We start from the raw sequence: 21,188 nt of genomic DNA, 5'->3' as shown, positions 1-21,188 counted from the left end.
TGAACAAACCATCAACAAGGGATGAATTGCATCTGAAAGCTTTCCAGCATTAATAAACTGATATTTGCTTTTGATATGAGAGTTCTTTCCCAGGAAGCTTCCCTCTCATCTCATAAAAGGTAAAAAACAAATTCTCTATCAAAAGATAAGTGATAGTGGATAGTGGGCTAATTTTGACTAACAAAATATCATTTTCCATTTTTGAAGTTCGTCAATTATTAGCAGAAAGGAAAGGTGTAACTTTAATAGCCCAGAACCAACATTGTTTATTGTTCATCTGTTTTGCTAGCCTTTAGTGCTATATTTATGAATGCTACTGTAGTCATAAATATTCTAACTTTGCCTGTGCTGTCTTCACTCTGCATTAAGCCATGTGATTCTGTTCATATTTCCCTATACTTTTAGGGGTTCTCTACAGTGAGAATGCTGATGTCGCATGAGATGTGACTTCCTATTAAAGGACTTTCCACATTCCTTACATTTATAAGGTTTCTCTCCAGTATGAACTTTGTTATGTTCAATAAGGGCTGAACTCCGACTGAAAGCCTTCTTACATTCCTTACATTGATAAGGTTTCTCTCCGGTGTGAATTCTCTGATGTACAGTAAGGGCTGAGCTTTGGCTAAAGGCCTTCCCACATTCTTTACATTCATAAGGTCTCTCTCCAGTGTGAATTCTCTGGTGTTGAATGAGGTATGAATTCCAGTGGAAAGCCTTCCCACATTCCTTACATTGATAGTGTTTCTCTCCAGTATGAATACTTTTATGTACAATAAGAGCTGAGTTCTGGCTGAAGGCTTTACCACATTCACCACATTTATAAGGTTTTTCTCCAGTGTGAATTCTCTGATGTTGAATGAGAGGTGACTTCCAGTTGAAAGCCTTACCACATTCCTTACATTTATAAAGTTTCTCTTCAGAATGAATGCTCTGATGAGCAATAAGAGCTGAACTCTGGCTAAAGGCCTTCCCACAGTCCTTACATTGATATGGTTTTTCTCCAGTATGAATTCTCTGATGTTGTATGAGGCCCGACTTCCATTTGAAGGCCTTCCCACATTCCTTACATTTATACGGTTTCTCTTCAGTGTGAACTCTCTGGTGTGCAATAAGGGCTGAGCTGTGGCTGAAGGCTTTTCCACATCCCTTACATTCATAAGGCTTCTCTCCAGTGTGAATTCTCTGGTGTCCAATGAGGTATGACTTCCAGTTGAAAGCCTTCCCACATTCCTTACATTCATAAGGTCTCTCTCCATTATGCATCCTTTCATGATTGATGAGGTATGAATACTGGGTAAAAAACTTTCCACAGTCCTTACATGTATAAGGTTTCTCTCCAGTGTGAATTCCCTGCTCTTCCATAAGGTGGGAGATGTCCTGGAAACTCTTCCCACATTCCTTGGACTCCTCAGTTTTCTCTCCAGTGTGAATTCTCTGATGTTGGATCATCCCTGCATTCTGGCTAAAAGTCTTTTCAAATTCCTCACAATCCCAGGATTTCTCTACCCTACACAGACTTGGAGGTGGAATCAAGGCTGGGAGACCCTCACCTTCATTGTCACTGCATGACCTCTTGGACTTGCAGGTACTCCTGTGGATTTTTTTGCCAGTATCAACACATTCATGGCCTCTGTGCCCAATAGGAGTTTTCCTGTCCAGAATCAATTGCCTCAAATCACTTTGGTGGGAAATGATCTGCTTTGGAATCTTCCCTGCCAGGTTTTGCATTTGCTTCCATACCCTGATCTCTTGGATTGCACTACCCACAAGGGTTTTGTTCCTGAGAACATCCCCAGGGAGTCTTTGCACTAATGTCTCTCCTGATCCTAAATCTTGCTTTTCAGTTGACTCCTGGTTCTTGAGTTTAGTATCCCAAGCTGAAAAAAAAAATAAGGAAACAGAAGTTGAACCCAGAGGGCTAGAAAGCTAATCCTAGAGAATGTATAAAGTCCTGTGAAAAGCTTATTATTAGTCAAACTTGTACCAGAATCCTGAATCCTTTCACCTCAGTCCTCTCCAGGCTGCACTTGGGACTTCCTCTTCAACCCTAGATTTTACACTTTAAAAAATGTAATCCCAGAGAGGGAAGGACATTATTCAACTTCAAACCCTGCATCAGTGCAGAGATGGGACAGCAGTCACTGAATGCCAGAGCTGGAAAGCACCAGGCAGTCACATCCTTCCCATTTGCCAAATGGAGACAGTGGGGCTCAGAGAAGTCGGGGCACTTGCTGAAGTGTGCATGTGCATTCAGGCATCCCCTCTCTAGAGGGATGATCCTGCCCTATATGAAGAACTCATTCTTAAGAACTCCCATGACTTCAGAGTCCAGGACAAGGAGCTGGGGAAATCACCACTGGGTGAGTGAACTCATCAGGCAGGCCTACTCCATTCTGGGCCCAATATCTTGTGGTCCAACTAGAAGCTTAGCATTAGTACGAAGGGCTCTGGGGAGCATTGGCACTGTGGCCATGGAGGGGTCTGGTCAAACCCCTAGCACTCTGCAGAATTACGGATCAGTGACATAATGGGACTGTGCTAAATGCTTGGTATGCAAACCCAAGCCAGCAAAGCCATGTGCGTCCTCAGGAAGCGGGTGTGGGAAAGGTGATTTCAGCACACACAGGGGAACACGCTTTGCATGAGGAGCTCAGAAGGAATGGTACTGGAATCATAGGGCACGTCATTAACATGGTCTGTCCAGTGATGGTGGTGGTGCCTGAATCACTCCTGACAGAAGGCCTGGGCTACCTGGGGGATAGTCTTTGATAATTATTGGTTTGTCTTTTACTTTTCTTTTGAATAGAGCAGAGGGTTCTTAACCCAGGATGTGTGAACTTTCTAAAAGTAACATTTGGTGGCCTTCCATATGACTGATTTCCTCTGTAATCCCCTATGTATTTATTCTATGCATTTAAGAATATTCCAAGGAGGCGTCTACATGTCAACAACACTTGGGCTTGAACCCGCCTCAGACAGTTACTAACTGTGTGTGCCTGGGCAAGTTGCTGAATTTGTTTATGGTAAACTCAAGAAACTTTTCTAGTGCCAAATAAATAAATAAATAAATTTTTTTAAAGGAAAGACAAGAAGGCGTCCACAGGATTTGTCAGGCTGCCCAAGGGGTCTGTGAAACAAGAGAGGTGAAGAAGCCCTGGTCTGGAGGCTTTCCCAAGGCAGAGCAGGCCTTAGCAGGTTACCCTGGGAAGCATCCCTCTGTTGAAGGATTAGTTCTAGTGGTTCATTAACTCTGTCCTCCCAGAGTTGAACCCTGACCTTTCTATCCCTTGATTCTGAGCCCCCGATACTGGGAAAGAAAGGACTGCTTTGCTAAGCCATGGGGAGAGAGGTTCCTGCTTTCCAGCCTTTGGGAGTGAGTCTCCCCTACATGGCCATGTGACCACTGGTGGTCATCTCCACACACCTACCTGCACCCTCCAGCGCTTCAAAGATGGCCACACAGAAGAGCCCAGCTGGGCTGCTCCACCCACTGGCTCCCAGCTGACTCCTGGGATTTTCTGCTTCAGACAAAGAAGTGCTTCTGGCAGCATGTCCCAATGACTCCCACGGATGTGGGTCTCCCTCTCCCTCCAACCAGGAGATGAGGCCTGGCTTGGGCCCAGGAAGCCCTGCTCATGGGGGAGAAAATGAGACAGCTCTGCATGTGCTGAAGGGGGAAGAAGTCAGGACGGAGAGAGGCAAGCTCTGGTGGGAATAGTGACTGAGACAAGGTCCAGAGGGCTGTGATTCTGTGATCCCGAGAGGGTCGTTCCCCAGCTCTCCTCAGAAGCACAGATCCCCTCTGGAGCAGCCCTCACAAGGACTAACTGAGCCATCACTTCTCTGGGTCTTAGTTTGCACAAACACAACATGACCTTGGCGGACCCTGAGGAACCTGGACCCACGAGACCCAGAAGGCTGGACGATGTTTCTAATGTGGGTAGAAGGAGAGAGACGATGTGATTCCCATCAAAATTTGCCTTAGCTGGGACTTAAGAGGCCCCAGTTCAAGTCCCCCATCTGTTATTCCCTTGCAGGGTTACCTTGGATCAATCCCTTCCTCACTTTTGGGCCAGTTTCTTCCACTTAAAATGAAGAGGTTGCAGTGAATGACTTCCAGTGATCACGCAGAGGCCAATATCCTACAGTATTAACAATTTGTAGAGAAATATCTTGTATGCCTTTCCCTGCTACAAGGAGAATGGCTCTAGCCCATGGATGCCCTTACAGGGGAATCTTGGGTAGTGTCCCCTGATCAAGAAGAGCCCAGCGAAGGAGAAGACAGCCCTTCTCTCTGGGACCAGAAGGAAACAGCAGGCTCGGATTTCAGAAGTCCCTCAGCTGAGCCAATGCAGCAGTCCTACATGTCTGGGCTTCACAGCTGGAAGTCCTGATTCCCCAGGGCAGATCCCTATTCCCAGGGGGAGGCGTCCTTACCCAGGGAGACCAGGTTCCTGTAGTTCTCCAGCATCACATCTCTGTAGAGTTCCCTCTGAACGCCGCTCAAGCATCCCCACTCGTCCCAGGTGAAGTCCAAGGCCACGTCTCTGAAGGTCACTGCTTCCTGAAACACCAAACACATTCATGCTGGCCCAGAGGCCACATGGGGGAAAGAGGGAAACTTGGGGAAGGGCAAGGATGGAGAAAAAGTAGATGCAAAAGTGTTTTGGAGATTGGCAAGAAAGGGTGACTAAGGCAGATGGAGAGGGGCCTGCCCAGTACTGGGAGGACAGGAGAGCTGGGACCACAGGAACAGGCATTTATACTTAGAGGTCATCTGGTCCAATTTCCCTAATGGTGCAGATGAGAAAACTGCAGCCCACAGATGGTATCTGGCTTGTCACAGGTCATGCAGGATATAAACAGCACAGCCTGGATTGTGACGCAGCTCCTCAGAGCCCACATTCAGCCCGAGACAGCAGAGCTACTGACCTCCTGATGGGCTCTGGGTAAATGACACTCCCTGCCTGGCTTCAGTTTCCAGACTAAACTGAGAGAGCTGGAGCTGATGACCTCCAGGTACCTTCCCTCACAGCCAGGGGTCAAGTCCAGCTACTCGGCAGCTAGTTCTCACTGACTGCCAGGAGCCTCAGGATGCCAGCCTGGCCATGACAATGAGGGTGGCCTAGGGAGAGAGGAGACCCCAACTCACCTCTCCTAGGGCCAACAGACCCCTGGTGGACGCTCCATCCTCCTCTGGGCTCCCCCCTTGGATGCAATCAAGAGACATCAGGCCTGTAGGAAAAAAGAGTAAGGAAGTTGGGGGCTGGCTTTTCAATCTCTGAACCAATTAGGCAAGCTCTCCTCACCCCTCCCCACACACATCGACTCAGGAGATCTTCAGTCTTGCTTTATCCACTGGCTCCTTCCCTGTTGCTACAAACATGCCTCAGTCTCCCTCATCCTTAGACAATTATGAATTGTTCCTACCAACCTCTCATCAGATTGCCCTGTATCTCTCTTCCTTTTTGCAGTCCAATTTTAGAAGGGGCAATCTGCCCTTCTTTCCTACATTTCCTCCCACTTACTTTGAGGTCCTTGGCAAACCCAGTTTCTGACCACAGCACTCATCCCTATGTGAACTCAAGCTCTATCCAGACTATTAACTCCAGTGACCTCTCCTCACTTCTTTGGGGAAGAAGGGGAAGGGAATAAGCATTGATTAAGCACCTGTTGTATGCCAGGGACTGTGCCACATGCTCTACAAATGTGATCTCATTTGCTCTTCACAACAACCCTGGGAGGTAGGTGCTCTTTTCTTTATTTATTTAAAGCAGAGACTTTTAGTCAATGAAATGAGTAAGATCACAATAGAACACTCCTTCCCCGAGACACTCCCTCACGGCTCCATACACCATCAATGAGAAGAGTGTATGCATACAGGGATCCTGCATGAGGATCATGTCCATTGTCCTCCCAGCTCCAGCCTATTGTAGCAGAGTAGCTACACAAGGATCATCTTCCTGACCAGGATAGGGCTATGTCTGGTAAAATGTACGGAGGGGCAGTTCATGCCTTCAATGCTAAAGAAACACTCCTGTTTTCTGGGGATGTCACCACAACTCTTTTAGTATGTCTGCTCCCCAGGAGGTGCTGTGTCTCCACTGAGGGTACTGCTTGGCCCATTTCAGATGGAATTGTGGCAGCTGCTAGGTGCACAGTCCCTGCTGGGCATTGCACCCTATGAGCTCGTGGGCTTCATTTCTTCAGGGCTACCTGCTGACCATTTCAACTCCAGCCTGATAGAAAATAGTGGCTAGAACCTAAAGGGGCTTCTAATCTTTTTATTTCTTAGGCAATTGGGGTTAAGTGACTTGTCCAGGGTAACACAGCTGGTGTCTGGGGCCAGATTTGAAGTCAGGTCCTCCTGACTTTAGAACCATGCTCTATCCTCTGCCCCACCTAGCTGCCCTGGTTGGTGCTCTTTTCACCCTCATGTTACAGTTAAGGAAACCAAGGCAAATTCAGGTGAAGTGACTTGCCCAGAGTCACACAGTTCATAAGTATCTGAGTCCAGATCTGAACTCAGGTCTTCCTGACTCCAGTTCCAAGGCTCTATCCACTGCACCACCCTGCTGCTTCTCCACAGCTTCTAGCAATGACAAACCCTCCCTCCTCTGAGATACTGGGTCATCTTTTGGTTTCAGGGATGACACTGTCTGGCTTTCCTGGTACCAATGAGATTGCTCCTAATGGAGGAACCGCTTCACAAGCATCTATCAAGTACCTACTGTGTGAGGTTCGAGGCCACAAAGACAAAAATGAGATCAGTCCCCTGTCCTCAGGGGGCCTTCCATTCCATTGAGGGAAACAGGATACCCACTCACAAGCAGATGGAACACAGACACAAAGGGAATACCCAGTAAGGTGGGTAGGGGTGGGAAGGGCAGTCCAGAGTCTGCCAGGGAAATGCCAGCAGACGACTTTCTTTGCATTTCTCCAGGATGCTGTGAGGAACCCTTGCAGGTGTTGAGCAGAGGTGTCCTGTGCTGTACAAGGTGGGCATGAGATGCCAGATTAGAGCCGAGGAGAGAGAGGAGGGCTGCAGCAGACATGGTGGAGCTCACAGGAGCTGGGGAAATCACCCAAGGAGAAAGCATGGCCTAATACCCACCCTTGAGGCTCTGGCCTGGGCCGGCTTCTCTCTCAACACTTAGGGACTGCTTCCATCTTCATGGGCACAACAGTCATCTCTGTCCACGTGACTGTTCTCATCCAGCCTCCATCATCTCTATGCATTCAATGGAATACCACACCTTTTGCTAAGAGGCTGGGCCAGGCGCTGTCCAGGGTGCTGACTGTCCCTACCCAGCCTCCATCACCTCTATGCATTCAATGGAATACAACGCCTTTTGCTTAGAGGCTGGGCCAGGAGCTGTCCAGGGTGCTGACTCTCTTCATCAGGCCTCCATCACCTCTATGCATTCAATGGAATACACCACCTTTTGCTTAGTGGCTGGGCCAGGCACTGTCCACGGTGCTGAAAACACTGTCTGAGCAGAGTGCTCTTGACCTCTCTGCCTCCATGGCCACCTGGCCTCTCTTTCCAGATGGACCATAAGTACCTCAAACAGAGTTCTTTCCAATAAACAACTGACTCCCCCCAGAGCCCGTGAGAGTATACTTGGCAAGGGACAGCAGGAGGGTTTTTTGGCAGAGCATCTCACAAGTGAATGAAGACGCTCTTTCAAGGTGAGAAGGAAGGGGGATGGAGAAAGCTGCTTCTTCCTCCTGTCCACCCTGGCCACAGCAGCTTCATCTGGACAGAGGGCGTGCAATATCGATGCCCAGAAATTCAAGGAAGCCAGACGCCAGAAAGGAGCCAGAGAGGGACTTCGTGATGTCAGACGTCCCTGAGTGTTTGCAAATGCAGAAAGTGCACGAAAGAGGCCGATGCCAGGAGGCCAAGCTGCCTCTGAGGCGGAGGAGTCCATGGCCTACCCAGAGCCCCAGAAGAGGAGACCAAGCAGCAGCTTGAACAGAAGACTGAGGGACAGTCCGGCCTTCGGACCTGAAGGAGGCCTCAAGTACATCCAGGGTCCAGAACACTGGAATGGGTCTTGGAGGAGCTGGCTTCTAATCCTGCCTCTGTCCCTCTTCCCGTGACTTTGGGTTTGACTTCCTGGGCTCACAGGCTCCACTAGAGCCCCTTTCAGAAAGAGGCTGGGGCTCCAGTGTGAGTCGGTCCTGGGAAAAGGCCTAGCCTTGCCCTACCTTTGCCCAGGCCGTATCCCCCCCCCCTGCGGGGAGCGCCCTCCCTCCTCCCTCCCTTCCAGGCGCACAATGACTATACAGGGGCACTTGTACAGAGCCTCCCTCCCACCTTCCACCCCCTAGCCCCCACCCCTGGCTGTCCACGCCTATGCAGGCAGACACCCAAGCCTCTGCGCACGCACACCCACGCTCTGGCGCACACGGGCACGCGAGAGTGAGAAGGACGCACCTGGGCCAGCTCTCTTCTTGGCGCGCTGGGATAGAGGCTCCCCCCTCCCCCGGGAAGCGGAGGTGCAGCCTGACCTCCGCGCATGCGCTCTCACTGGCCTGGGGCTGGGATGAGGAGAGAGGAAGGACACTTCTGGTGGTGGGACCGGATATGGGTGTGTGTAGGGGGCGGGGCGGAGTGGAAGGGGCGGGGTGATGTTTCCGGGCCTGCGCAGTTTGAAAACCAACCTGGCGGACCGGGACTCTAATCCTGTAGAGAAAGAACTAATGGCCCCCTTCCCGTCCCCACCCAAATCCCGCCAAACCCGCGTCTCTGTGCGCATGCGTGCTTCCTCCCCAGCCCCCTCCATGGCCATGAACTTGAACGTGACTCAATGGCATCTTTCTTTGCGCTAAGCTTAGGCTTGTTGGGTCCGCGCACGTCAGCCTCTTCTGTCCTTTGTCTTTTGCAATCACAGATCCTCACACCACTCGTCCCTTCCCCCCGGATTTCCGACATTCCCACCCCAGCCACCAGTTCTTTCTCCTTGTGAAAATGGGGCCTGGAAGAGGATTTCCTGTTGTTGATTCCCCCACTTTTCAGGTGTCATCAGGAAAGTCAATCAGAGTCACCATGCCAGTCACTGGGAATCCCAACACGACAAGGAACCATTCTGTGCCCTCGAGGAACTTCCATTCTGTTGGGAAAACTATGTATTAAGGGCTTTAGAACAAAAACTTTGGGGAAGGGGGAAGCTCCCTCCCCCCAAACAAGATGGCCCTAGCCTTACAGAAGTCGGAAATCTGCGTAGCCATCACCCAAGCTGGTTACCATAGAATGAGGGTGGAGACAAGGAAAGCAGAGGTACAGTAGTTAGACTATATGAAGTTTTTCAGGAGACAAAATACAAAATCGGAGACATCAGTAAAGACCCCACCTTAAATGTTTGTACACTGGTGCCCAAAGTCGAAGCGACGAGCATAGGAACCAGAGGGTCTAATATAGGACCTCCCTGGCATCACTGAGACTTGGCAAAATGAATCCCATAACTGGACATGACTTTGGTGAAGGATTCTTATCTCAGATGAAAGAGGATAGTTAAAACCCACTCCAGAATGGGGGCTGAAGTTAATAGGATTATAAGAACTCTACTATCCCTTGGGGGCAGTCCTAGAACCTTGAGGAGGGCAGATCTAGCCTGCTGAATTCTGGAGTCCTGGCCTGCTAGTACTCTTGTGGGTTTGAAGAGTAAGTCCAGAATCTAGTTGGATCCCATAAAATTCCATAGGGATAAGTGTAAAGCCTTTCACTTGAACTTAAAATCAACTTTTGAAAAAGACTTTACTTCACAAGTCTAGGATGGAGCAGCCATAGGGAGAAAGATCTCTCGGTTTAAGTGAGCTAAAATCTCCCTATAAATCAGCAATGTGATGTGATTAGCAGCCATAAAAGGTTAATGTGACCTTGGACTGTACTGAGAAGCATAGCTTCCAGAAATAAGAGGTGATGGTGCTTCTTCAGACTTCCTGGTCAGACCACTTCTGGAATATGATGCTTTCTATCTGTTTGACCCTGCACAAGTCACTTAATCTCCCTGTACCTCAGTTTCCTCTTATGTAAAATGAAGGGGTTGGACTAGAGAGCTTCTGATGTCTAGTTTATGATCCTGTGAGCCTCCATCCATTTCTGGACATGACTGTTTATGAAAAATATTGATAATCTAGAGAATATTCCACAGGAGAAGAACGGAGATGGTGAAGATTCTTGACTCCATATCATAAGGTTTTGAACAAGAAAGACTTTAAAATAAAAAGGAGGAGGAGGAAGGAGAAGTCAGTCTATGCATATTCCTCTAGTTAAGTATTATAGAGATTAGCTGTATGCAGCCGGGACACCCAGAAATTCACAGGAAACAGAATCTAGGAAAGGAACCACTAGTAAAATCCATGGCTTCAAATGTCTTTACCCAAAATACCAGATGTTTAGATAAGAAGCGAGGGGAACCAGAGGTCCTATCAGAAGGGGGCAAATTTGACCTCACAGGTATGCCTGAGACTTAGTGAAATAAAATCAATGAAAGGACTCTGATTGGATGAATACTGTTGTTCAAAAGAAACAGGAGAGGTTGGTTGTTGTCCTTTATTCTCCAAGAGGACCGAAATGACATCAGTATGTTGGAGTCAAGTTACAATGTGTCTGACTATGGCTGATCAGACCAATACAAGCTCAGAATGCTCTACCATAGGTCAGGCATAAATAGTTCATGTGAACATTTGGGATGGATTTTCTAAATTTGCATGTCTCATGTTTCTTTTGAGCTACTTCAAATCTGCTTTGATCATAGAGCACAGTGCCTTCTTTGATGCTGGTGTGCTATGATGGGTGATTCTTTGACCGTGTCTCCCATGTCACACAATTGCAACGTTCTTCAGAGAGACCTTGAGAGTGTCCTTGCATTGCTTTTTCTGGTTACCATGTGATTAATTGCCTTGTGTAAGTTCTCCATAAAATAGTCTTTTAGGCAAGCATACATTTGGCATTTGAACAACATGACCAGCCCATTGGAGTTGCGCTCTCTGCAGTAGAGTGTGAATGCTTTGCAGTTTAGCTCAAGAAAGAACCTGAGTGTCTGGTACCTTATCCTACCAGCTGATCTTCACATTCAAAGTATGGGTTAAAACAAGTGGACTCATTTGATTAAAAAGAGTCATATGAAATCTGTCTAGAAAGAGTATATCAGAGCCCGATTGTGAAGGGTTTGAATGCTAAACAGAGGAGTTAATACTTGATCTCCACATTACTTAATATTTTAAGGGTTTCTCTCTGAATTTTCTGATGTTTGGTAAGGTGGAAACTTTCCTCTAGATTTGTCATACATTACTTGGATTCAAGAGATCTCTATTCATTATGAATCTTCTTATGTTGAATATCACATGCATTCTGATGGAGTCTTTCCAAATTCCTCAACATTGTAGGATTTCCCTCCCTTATGTAGCTTCTGCTATTGAATGAGGGATATAGAATCCTCACCATTGTTATCATTACGTTATCTCTTAGGCCTATAGATACTCTTAATTTTTTCCAAATATCAATACATTTGTGGGCCATTCTAAGTTTTCCTGTGAAGGACAGAAAATTGCCTGAAATCATTGGCCTGGGAAACAAACTTCTTTGGCACCTTTCCTATTTGCTCCAAAAGATCTCCCACAAATGTGGCTCTGAGGAATATGCTCATTGAGTTTTTCTATGAATGACTCTGATGATCCTATTCTTTACTTTTTAGTGGACTTCTCATTCTTGAGTTTAGTATCTGAAGCTGAAATAAACTGGGAATGAAAAACATGTGAATGATAGGTCCTCTCTACTCTGCTCAGGTCAGATTACACCTGGAGTTGTGGAAGTCACATTTTAGGAATGACACAGGTAAGTGGGAGTGCATCAAGAAGGCAGTTATGGTGAGGGGCCTTGAATTCATGCCATATGAAAATGGGTTGAAGGAACTCAAGATTTCCAGGAGCGCTGTTAATTGTCCTAAAGAATTTTAATAGCCGTCACATGAAAGGAAGACCTGAGTTTGAGTCCTATCTCAGAGATTGAGGAGCTTTGTGATTTTGTGCGAGTCACTTAGTTTCCATTTCCTTTTCCTCATCTATAAAAGAAGGGGCTTGGATTCTATGAGCTCTAAGGTCTCTTGCAACCCTTAGTCTCTGATCCCATAATTAGGTTTCATTCTCCTTGGAGCCCAATAACAAAACAAGGAACAATGGGTGAGAGTTGCCAATGAGCACATTTAAGTTTGATTCACTGAAAGATTTCCTAACAATTAGATCCAGCTAAGAGAGGAATGGGCTCCCAGGGGAAAGAATGAGTTATCTCTCTGGAGCTTATTGAAAGAGAATTTTTTGAGAGACTATAAATGACTTCATTTTGTTCTGTATTCACCATCTTGTGGTATGTGCTTGGTTGGTTGGTTGTTATCTTTCATTCTCAAAGAAGACCAAAATGACATCACTATGTTGGAGTCAAGGTACAATGTATTCAACTGTTGTTGGTCAGACCAACAAGCATTCAGAAGACTCTACCACAGGTCAGGCACAAATAGCCTACATTAACATTTGGAGCAGAGATGTCTCTAAATGTGCACATCTCATGTTTCTTTTGAGTGCCTTCTTTGATAGGGGCATGCCATGCTGGGTGGTCTTTTGCAAGTGTCTCCCATGTCTCACAATCAATTCCAAAGTTCTTCAGAGAGACCTTGAAGGTGTCCTTGTATCACTTCTTCTGATCTGCATGTGAGTGCTAGACTTGTGTGAGTTCTCCATAAAATAGTCTTTTAGGCAAACGTACTTTTGTCATTCAAACAATGTGACCAGTTCATTGGAGTTGCTCTCCCTGCAGTAGTTTGAGTGCTTGGCAGTTCAGTTCAAGAAAGGAACTCAGTGTCTGCTGGTACCTTATCTTGCCAGGTGATCTTCAGAATCTTCCTAAGACAATTCAAATGGAAGAAGTATCAGTTTTCTGGCATGGTGCTGGTAGACTGTCCAGTTTTGCATACTGTACAATGGCTTAAAGACCTGCAGTTTGTAAGGTAGTCTAATTCCTCTTCTCTCCCACATTTTCTTTTGGAGTCTCCCAAACACTAAGCTAGCCTTTCTAGGCATATACACATAGATGGTGAGGTTGACATACAACATGTAGAGAGGAGATGATTCAGGATAGTGACTAGTACCCAGCTCATATCATAGAGGGACTGGATAATGAAACTCTGAATGCTTACCCTGGAGAGAAGGCTCTGGAAGGACTTGACAGCTTCCAAGCATCTGAAGGGCTATACCAGGAAGGAAGCATTAAACTTGTGAAGGCAGCTTGGTAGAGCATCAAGAACACTGAATTTACTCAGAGGACCTGGGTTCAAATCTTACCTCTGTCACTATGAGACCTTAGGCAAGTCTTTTAACCTCTGGACCTCAAGTTCTTCCCCTGTAAAGGTGGGGGTTGGCCTGAGTCCCCTACTCTAAACCTGATACTGTTTTACTTGGAACCAGAGGGCAGATCTTAGAGCAATCCATCATTAGTTACAAGGGGGTACATTTTGGCTTGATGCAAGGACAAACTTCCCAACAGCTCCCCAAAAGTGGACTTCCTTGAAAGGCATCATAATATTGTCCTAGGAAGAGGCTGGGGCTTGGAATGAAACTCTGGAGAGCTGGGTTTGAATCTCACCTATGCCAGTCTTTAGCTGTGTGAGCATGGGCTAGTCATCTTCCTTCTCTGGGCCTAGATATCATCTGTAAATGGGGCTGAGAATAACTGTAGTATCCACATTCCATGCTGAAAAATTTTCAGTAGCTTCTTGATTTCAAGATCAAGTATTAACACCTCTGTTTAGCATTCAAAACCCTTCACAATCTGGCTCTAATCTACTCTTTCTAGACAGACTTCATATGACTTTCTAGTCAAATGAGTCCACTTGTTTTTTCCCATACAGAACATTACATCTCCCAACTCAATGCCTTTGCACTGGCTGATCCACCAGGCCTGGAGTGCCCCACCTCCTCCCTCCACTTTTAGGAGTCTTCTACCTATTTCACTGGGGACAACTAGGTGGCACAGTGGTACTCCAGTATCTTTGCCAAAACCCCCAAGTCACAAAGCACCAGACACAAATGAAATGACTGAACAACAAATTTAGACATTTCTAAGCAAAATGTGGATAATCCCTTGTCTGACAGTATAGGGGGGATTCTTGTCTGGAAATGAGTGGATTGTCCTCTGTGTTTTTGAGGGTACCACTGTCCTCCTAACCATCTTGGTTCTTAATAATAATAATAGCTAAGGTTTGCAAAGAGCTTTTAAAAAAAACTATCCTCACAACAATTCTGAGAAATACATGCTATTATTATCCCTGTTTTAACAGATGAGGAAAATGAGGCAAGGGTTAATTGACTTGCCCAGCATCACATAGCTAGTGAGTGTCTGAGGCCAGATTTGAATACAGGCCATTCTTAACTTCAAACCCAGAATGCTATCCACTGTACCACCTAGCTTTCTCCCCCACCAAACGCTGAATTAATAAAATTGATCTAGTAACCATTTATTAAGTACTTGACAGGCACTGTGCTATATTGTGGGATACAAAGAAAAAAAAAAGAAATAGTCCTTCCCCTTTAGAAGCTTATATTCTATTGGGGAGAAAATATGTAGGCATAACGCCAATTTAAACAGCCCTTCTTACTGATTGTGGATATTGTTAGTGGACCCAGGATGGAAGTTGGGGAATAGGGGTGGGGGAAGAACCTGTAACTGGTAGCTTTCAAGTAATGAATCTCCAAGTATTTGTCAAGGGCCCTAGTGCCAGGACAGCCTATGCCAGGAAAGTCACACCCAAGCTGGACTGACCCACAGGCCAAACCAAATCTTTAGTACTGCTAGAGTAAAAGGACTTCATGGAAATTTGCCCCCCATCATAGTCTTTCTCTTGTGTAGCCTCCAACACTCAACGAGTGTACAAACATCTTGTGATTAACATTTATGTTTCATGAGAAACATTCTCACATAGGATTTTCACAAGTCTGAGTTAGTGTAAGTATTATTAACCCCGGTTAGATAAGGAAACAGACATACAGTGAAATGACTTTTCTCAAGCTTTCCAGAAACAGAACCCACATGTGATGTTAGCACTTCTAACTCCATGACACCTTGTTGAATTATACCACAGGGCTTTCCCATCCACATTCTAAATCTCTTCAGAATTGACTTTTGAAAGCCAATGAAGTGTGAATGGCCATTTCCCACACATGATATATTCCTGTGGTCTCATTTCCAATATGAAATCCCCAGTTCATTTTCTACTCCAGAAAGATTTTCCGAATTCACTGCATGGATAGGGTTTCTTTCCCGTACGTATGAACTGAATTCCAACAAGAAGTGAGTTATAATTCATTGAGGCCCAAGGTTTTACTACATTTGTTAGCTTCTTTTCTTTATATACAATAGATGCTTCCCAGAAGCTTTACTTCCCATTCCCTCTCCCCCTGCAAAACACACAACCTACATCCTGTGGAAAGTTAAGCAAAGCCACTTACCAGCTTAATTTTGACAAATATAACATATCATTTCCCACTTTTAAAATGTAATTATTGTTAACAGAAGTGTATCTTTCAAATTCAATAACTTGTTCCGTTGTTCAGTTGTTTCAAAGAGTCATGTCTGACTCTTTGTGACTCCATTTTGGGGTTTTCTTGGCAAGGACACTGAAGTGGTTTGCCATTTCCTTCTCTAGCTTATTTTTTACAGATGAGGAACTGAGGTAAACAGGGTTAAGTGGCTTGCCCAGGGTCACACAGCTAGTGTCAGGCTGGATTTGAATTCATGAAGATGAGTCTCCCTGATTCCAAGCCCAGTGCTCTATCCATTATGCCACCTAGCTGCCCTCAATAATCTGATACCAACACCATTTGTTACATATTGAGTTTTGTTGCCCTTCAGTGCCATCTTTATTGATATTGCTGTAGTCATCACAATGGAAAGGAAGGTAAACTAGCAGTTCAATTTTTTTTTTGCCTTTTTTTGGGGGTGAGGCAATTGGGGTTAAGTGACTTGCCCAGGGTCACACAGCTAGTAAGTGTCAAGTGTCTGAGGCTGGATTTGAGCTCAGGTCCTCCTGACTCCAAGGCCAGAGCTCTATCAAGTGTACCACCTAGCTGCCCCAGCAGCTCAATTTATTGGTGAGGCTAGCAATTACCAATAAAAGGGTGTCTTTAGCTCCTCAGAAAGCCAAAAGACTTTAATGAGGGCTGATAGGCCATTTTTATAGATAAAAGATGGAGCATATGAAAAATAGAAGGTAGCATCACAGATGGGGAAAACAGTGATTGGCTGGAAATTTGGAATACAGGGCTAGCAACAACCTTTCCTATGAAAAGCTCATTGGTGGTGTCAACCTGCATGGCTAGTTAGTGTCACAGTGATAATAGGCCAGACATTTCCTGAAGGACTGCCATCAGGTATAGAGATAACAGATCAGTCTCCCTGGCATCTACCTGCATCCTTCAAGGACATTTCCTTGGCACAAGAATAGAAAAGTGATTAATTTCTAAACTTAGCTCAGAGACAATGAGTGATTTACAGGAAAGCTGAACTTCCCTACTTAATTTGGAGATGCTGAAGTGTGACTAATCATCTTACATAAACCATCAGTGGTGATATAGAATTGAATCAATTATAAAATGGAATAAATTTGATTTTCGCACATGTGTGTTGTATTTTAGGCTTTGCAGTCATCACTCTGCATCATTTCATACAATTCTGTCCATGTTTTCTTACATTTAGAGAGCTTCTCTCCAGCATGAATTATGGTGCTGAATGAAGAACGATTTCCTATTAAAGGCATTCCCACATCGCTTACATTTATAATACTTCTCTCAAGTATGGACTTTGTGATGTTCAATAAGGGCTGAGCTCTGATTGAAAGCCTTTCCACAGTCCTCACATGTATAAGGTTTCTTACCTGTATGTATACAGTAATGGCTGAGTTTTGGTTGAAGGCCTTCTCACATTCCTTACATTCATAAGGTTTCTCTCCAGTGTGAATTTTCTGATGTTGAATGAAGAATGAATGCCAGAGGAAGAACTTCCCACATTCCTTACATTGATAGTTTCTCTCCAGTGTGGATGCTTTTATGTACATTAAGGGCTGAGCTCTGGCTAAAGTCATCCCACATTCACTACATTTATAAGACTTTTCTTTGCTGTGAATGCTCTGATGCACAATAAGAGCTGAGTTCTGGTTGAAGGCCTTCCCACATTCCCCATGAATGTAAGGTTTCTTTCCAGTGTGAATCCTCTGATGTACAATTAGAACTGAGCTCTGGTTGAAGGTTTTTCCACACTCACTACAATTACAAGGTTTCTCTCCAGTGTGAATTTTCTGATGTATACTAAGTGCTGAATTTTGGCTATAGGCTATAGGCTTTGCCACATTCTTTGCATTCACAAGGTTTCTCTCCAGTGTGAGATCTCTGAGTGATCTCTAATGAGATCAGACTTACTGCTGAAGATCTTCCCACATTCCTTACATTCAGTCTTTCTCTATTATAAATTCTTTTATGAATAATAAGATATGAATAATTCGTGAAGTCCTTTCCACAGTCCTTCAATGTGTAAGGAGTATTTCCATTGTGAATTCTCTGAATTGCAAAAGCAGAGGAACTTTCTCTTGAGATCTTCTCTCTTGTCTTGGATTCATAAGGTTTCTCTCCAGTGTGAATTCTCTTATATAGAATATCATGTGTATTCTGGCTAAAAAGTCTTTATCAGTTCCTCATAATCATAGGATTTGTCTTCCCTATGCAGACTATGCTGTTGGAAAAGGGTTATGAGGTTATTACTGCACAATCTCTTTGGCCTGCAGATGCTATTACTAAATGTTTTCTCAACATCACTATCATCATTGTCTAACTGCCCACTGGTAGTTTTGTGGTAGAATCAATTGCTTGAAGCCACTTTCTTGGGAAGGAAGTTTCCTTGGAGTCTTCCTTGCAAACTTTACCACATGCTTACAAAACCTGATCTCTTGGATAGGATTATTCCCCAAGGTGTGGCTATGGGAAATATCCCCGATGAATTTTTCCAATAATGACTCGGATAATCCTACTTCAGGCTTTTCAGGTTCTTAAATTCAGTATCCAAAGCTGAAATAAATTTGGAACGCAAATAATTTTAACACAGATGTCTATAAGGCTTGTCCAAGACTGATAATCATATGAATACTCCTTGCATGTAGAGAACTAGTAATTAATAAAAGCTGAATGAAATAAAATAAAAGGATGAACTGAAGCATTAAATCCTCCATAGGCTTCCCTGGTAAGACCATCCCTGGAGTTTTGGAAATCACACTTTAGGAATGACACAGGTAAGTGTGAGCACATCAGGGAAATGTCAGAAGGCTGGAGGGCCTTTAGTTCATTCCATATATAAGGATGAGTTAAAGGAATTCAAGAAGAGATGACTTATAGAGGACATGATAATTGTCTTCAGGAATCTGAAGAGCTATTATGTAGAAAGAGGTCCTTGACTCCAACCATGCCTTTGTTGCTGGTTGACCTTGGGCAAGTCACTTAATCTTTTTGGGTTTCAGTTTTCTTATCTGTAAAATGAAGGAATTGAATGCAACTAAAATTATAAGCAGGTAAATGGGAAAACATGCTTTGCAGTGCTTTTTTTCTGATAAGAAACTCATTTCCAAGATAAAGAAATAATTCAAATTTAGAAAAAAGGGGGTCATTCCTCAACTGATAAATGGTCAGAAGTCATAAATAGGCAGTTTTCTTTCTTTCTTTTTTAGTTAATTTATTTTTAGTTTTCAACATTCATTTTCATAAGCTTTTGAGTTTTAAATTTTCTCCCTCACCCTCCTCACCTTCCTCCCCAAGACAGTGTGCAATCTGATATAGGCTCTACATATATATTCCTATTAAACATACTCTCATACTAGTCATGTTGTAAAGAAGAATTAGAACCAATAGGAGGAACCACAAGAAAGAAGAAACAAAACAGAAGAAAAAAAGAGCAAATAGTATGCTTTGGTCTGCATTCAAACTCCATAGTTCTTTCTCTGGATGTGGATAGTATTTTCCATCATGAGACTTTCGGAGATGTCTTAGATTCTTGCATTGCTGAGAAGAGCTAAGTCTATCAGTTAGTCATTGCACAATGTGGGTGTTACTGTGTACAACATTCCCCTGGTTCTGCTCATTTCACTCAACATCAGTTCATTCAAGTCTTTCGAGGTTTTTTTAGGTCTGCCTGCTCATAATTTCTTACAGCACAATAGTCTTCCATGACATTCATATCCCACAACTTGTTCAGGTATTCCCCAATTGATGGGCATCCCCTCAATTTCCAATTCTTTGCCACCACAAAAAGAGCTGCTATAAATATTTTTGTTCATGTGGGTCTTTTCCCCACTTTTATGATCTCTTCCCTAGCAGTGGTAAAGCTGGGTCAAAGGGTACGCACACTTTTATAGCCCATTGGGCACAGTTCCAAATTGCTCTCCAAAATGGTTGGATCAATTTGCAACTCCACCAACAATGTATTAATGTTCCAATTTTCCCACATCTTCTCCAAAATTTATCATTTTCCTGTTTTGTCGTACTAGCCAACCTGATACGTGTGATCTGGTACCTTAGAGATGTTTTGATTTGCATTTCTCTAATCAATAATGATTTAGAGCATTTTTTCATATGACTATAGATAGCTTTAAATTTTTTCATCTGAAAACTGCCTGTTCACATATCCTTTGACCATTTATCAATTGGGGAATGACTTGTATTCTTATAAATTTGACTTAGTTCTCTATATATTTTAGAAATGAGGCCCTTATCAGAGACACTGGTTGTAAAAATTCTTTCCCAGTTTTCTGCTTCCCTCCTAATCTTGCTTGCATTGGTTTTATCTATGCAAAATCTTTTCAATTTAATGTAATCAAAATTATCCATTTTGAATTTCATAATGTTCTCTATTTCCTGTTTGGTCATAAATTCTTCTGTTCTCTATAAATCTGACAGGTAAACTATTCCTTGTTCTCTCATTTACTTATAGTATCAGCCTTTGTATCTTAATCATATACCCATTTTGACTTTCAGGTATAGAGTGTAAGATTTTGGTCTATGCCTAGTTTCTGCCATACTCTTTTCCAGTTTTCCCAGCAGTTTTTGTCAAATAGTGAGTTCTTATCCCAGAAGCTGGGGTCTTTGGGTTTATCAAACAGTAGATTACTATACTTATGGACTACTATGTCTTGTGTACCTAACCTATTCCACTGATCTATCACTCTATTTCTTAGCCAGTACCAAATAGTTTTGATGATTGCTGCTTTATAATACAATTTAAGATCTGATATGGCTAGGCCATCTTCCCTAGCATTTTTTTCATTAGTTCCCTTGATATTCTGGACCTTTTGTTCTTCCAGATCAATCTTATTATTTTTCTAGTTCTATTTTTCTAATAATTTTTTGGTAGTTTGATTAGTATGGCCCTGAGTAAGTAAATTAACTTAGGTAGAATTGTCATTTTTATTATATTAGCTTGGCCCACCCAAGAACAAATGATGTTTTTCTAATTATTTGGATCTGACTTTATTTGTGTGAAAAGTGTTTTGTATTTGTGTTCATATAGTTCATGGATTTGTTTCAGAAGATAGACTCCTAAATATTTTATAATGTCTTCAGTAACTTTAAATGGAATTTCTCTTTCAATCTCTTGCTGTTGGGCTTTGATGATAATATATAGAAATGCCAATGATTTATGTGGGGTTTATTTATAGCCTGCAACTTTGCTAGTTTATTATTTCAAGTAGTTTTTTCCTTGATTCTCTAGGATTCTCTAAGTATATCATCATATCATCTGCAAAGAGTGATACCTTTGTTTCTTCTTTGCTTCTTCTAATACCTTCAATGTCTTTTTCTTCTTTTATTGCTAAAGCTAACATTTCTAGTACCATATTGAACAACAGTGATGATAATGGACATCCTTGTTTCACCCCTGATCTTACTGGAAATGCTTCTAGCTTATCCCCATTACATATGATTCTTGCTGAAGGTTTTAGGTAGATGCTACTTATCATTTTAAGGAAGACCCCATTTTTTCCTATGCTCCCTAGTGTTTTCAATAGGACTGGGTGTTGTATTTTGTCAAAAGCTTTTTCTGCATCTATTGATATAATCATGTGGTTTCTGCTAGTTTTATTGTTGATATGATCAAT

General features: G+C 43.6%; 1 protein-coding gene across 2 annotated transcripts; it reads right to left on the bottom strand.

Moving 5' to 3' along the window:
* On the bottom strand, window positions 1–8,499 carry LOC114042164 (zinc finger protein 260-like). Of its 2 annotated transcripts, none has more exons than XM_027860831.1 (5): window positions 8,444–8,499; window positions 5,153–5,235; window positions 4,438–4,564; window positions 3,429–3,629; window positions 1–1,877 (listed from the first exon to the last, which is right to left on the bottom strand). In XM_027860831.1, exons 2-5 carry the CDS (start codon window positions 5,228–5,230, stop codon window positions 394–396), a joined length of 1,890 nt encoding a protein of 629 aa, XP_027716632.1. In that variant the 5' UTR covers window positions 5,231–5,235; window positions 8,444–8,499; the 3' UTR covers window positions 1–393. The 2 variants fall into 2 exon arrangements, with proteins under 2 accessions (XP_027716632.1, XP_027716633.1); XM_027860832.1 differs by lacking the exon at window positions 8,444–8,499 and adding an exon at window positions 7,115–7,126.
* Window positions 8,500–21,188: the final 12,689 nt, after the last annotated feature.

This window comes from Vombatus ursinus, unplaced genomic scaffold, assembly GCF_900497805.2.
Source record: "Vombatus ursinus unplaced genomic scaffold, bare-nosed wombat genome assembly UNPS02014270.1, whole genome shotgun sequence".
Classification (NCBI taxonomy): domain Eukaryota; kingdom Metazoa; phylum Chordata; class Mammalia; order Diprotodontia; family Vombatidae; genus Vombatus; species Vombatus ursinus.
The sequence above is the reverse complement of the archived record's forward strand: the minus strand, read 5'-3'. Positions and strand labels throughout refer to the sequence as shown.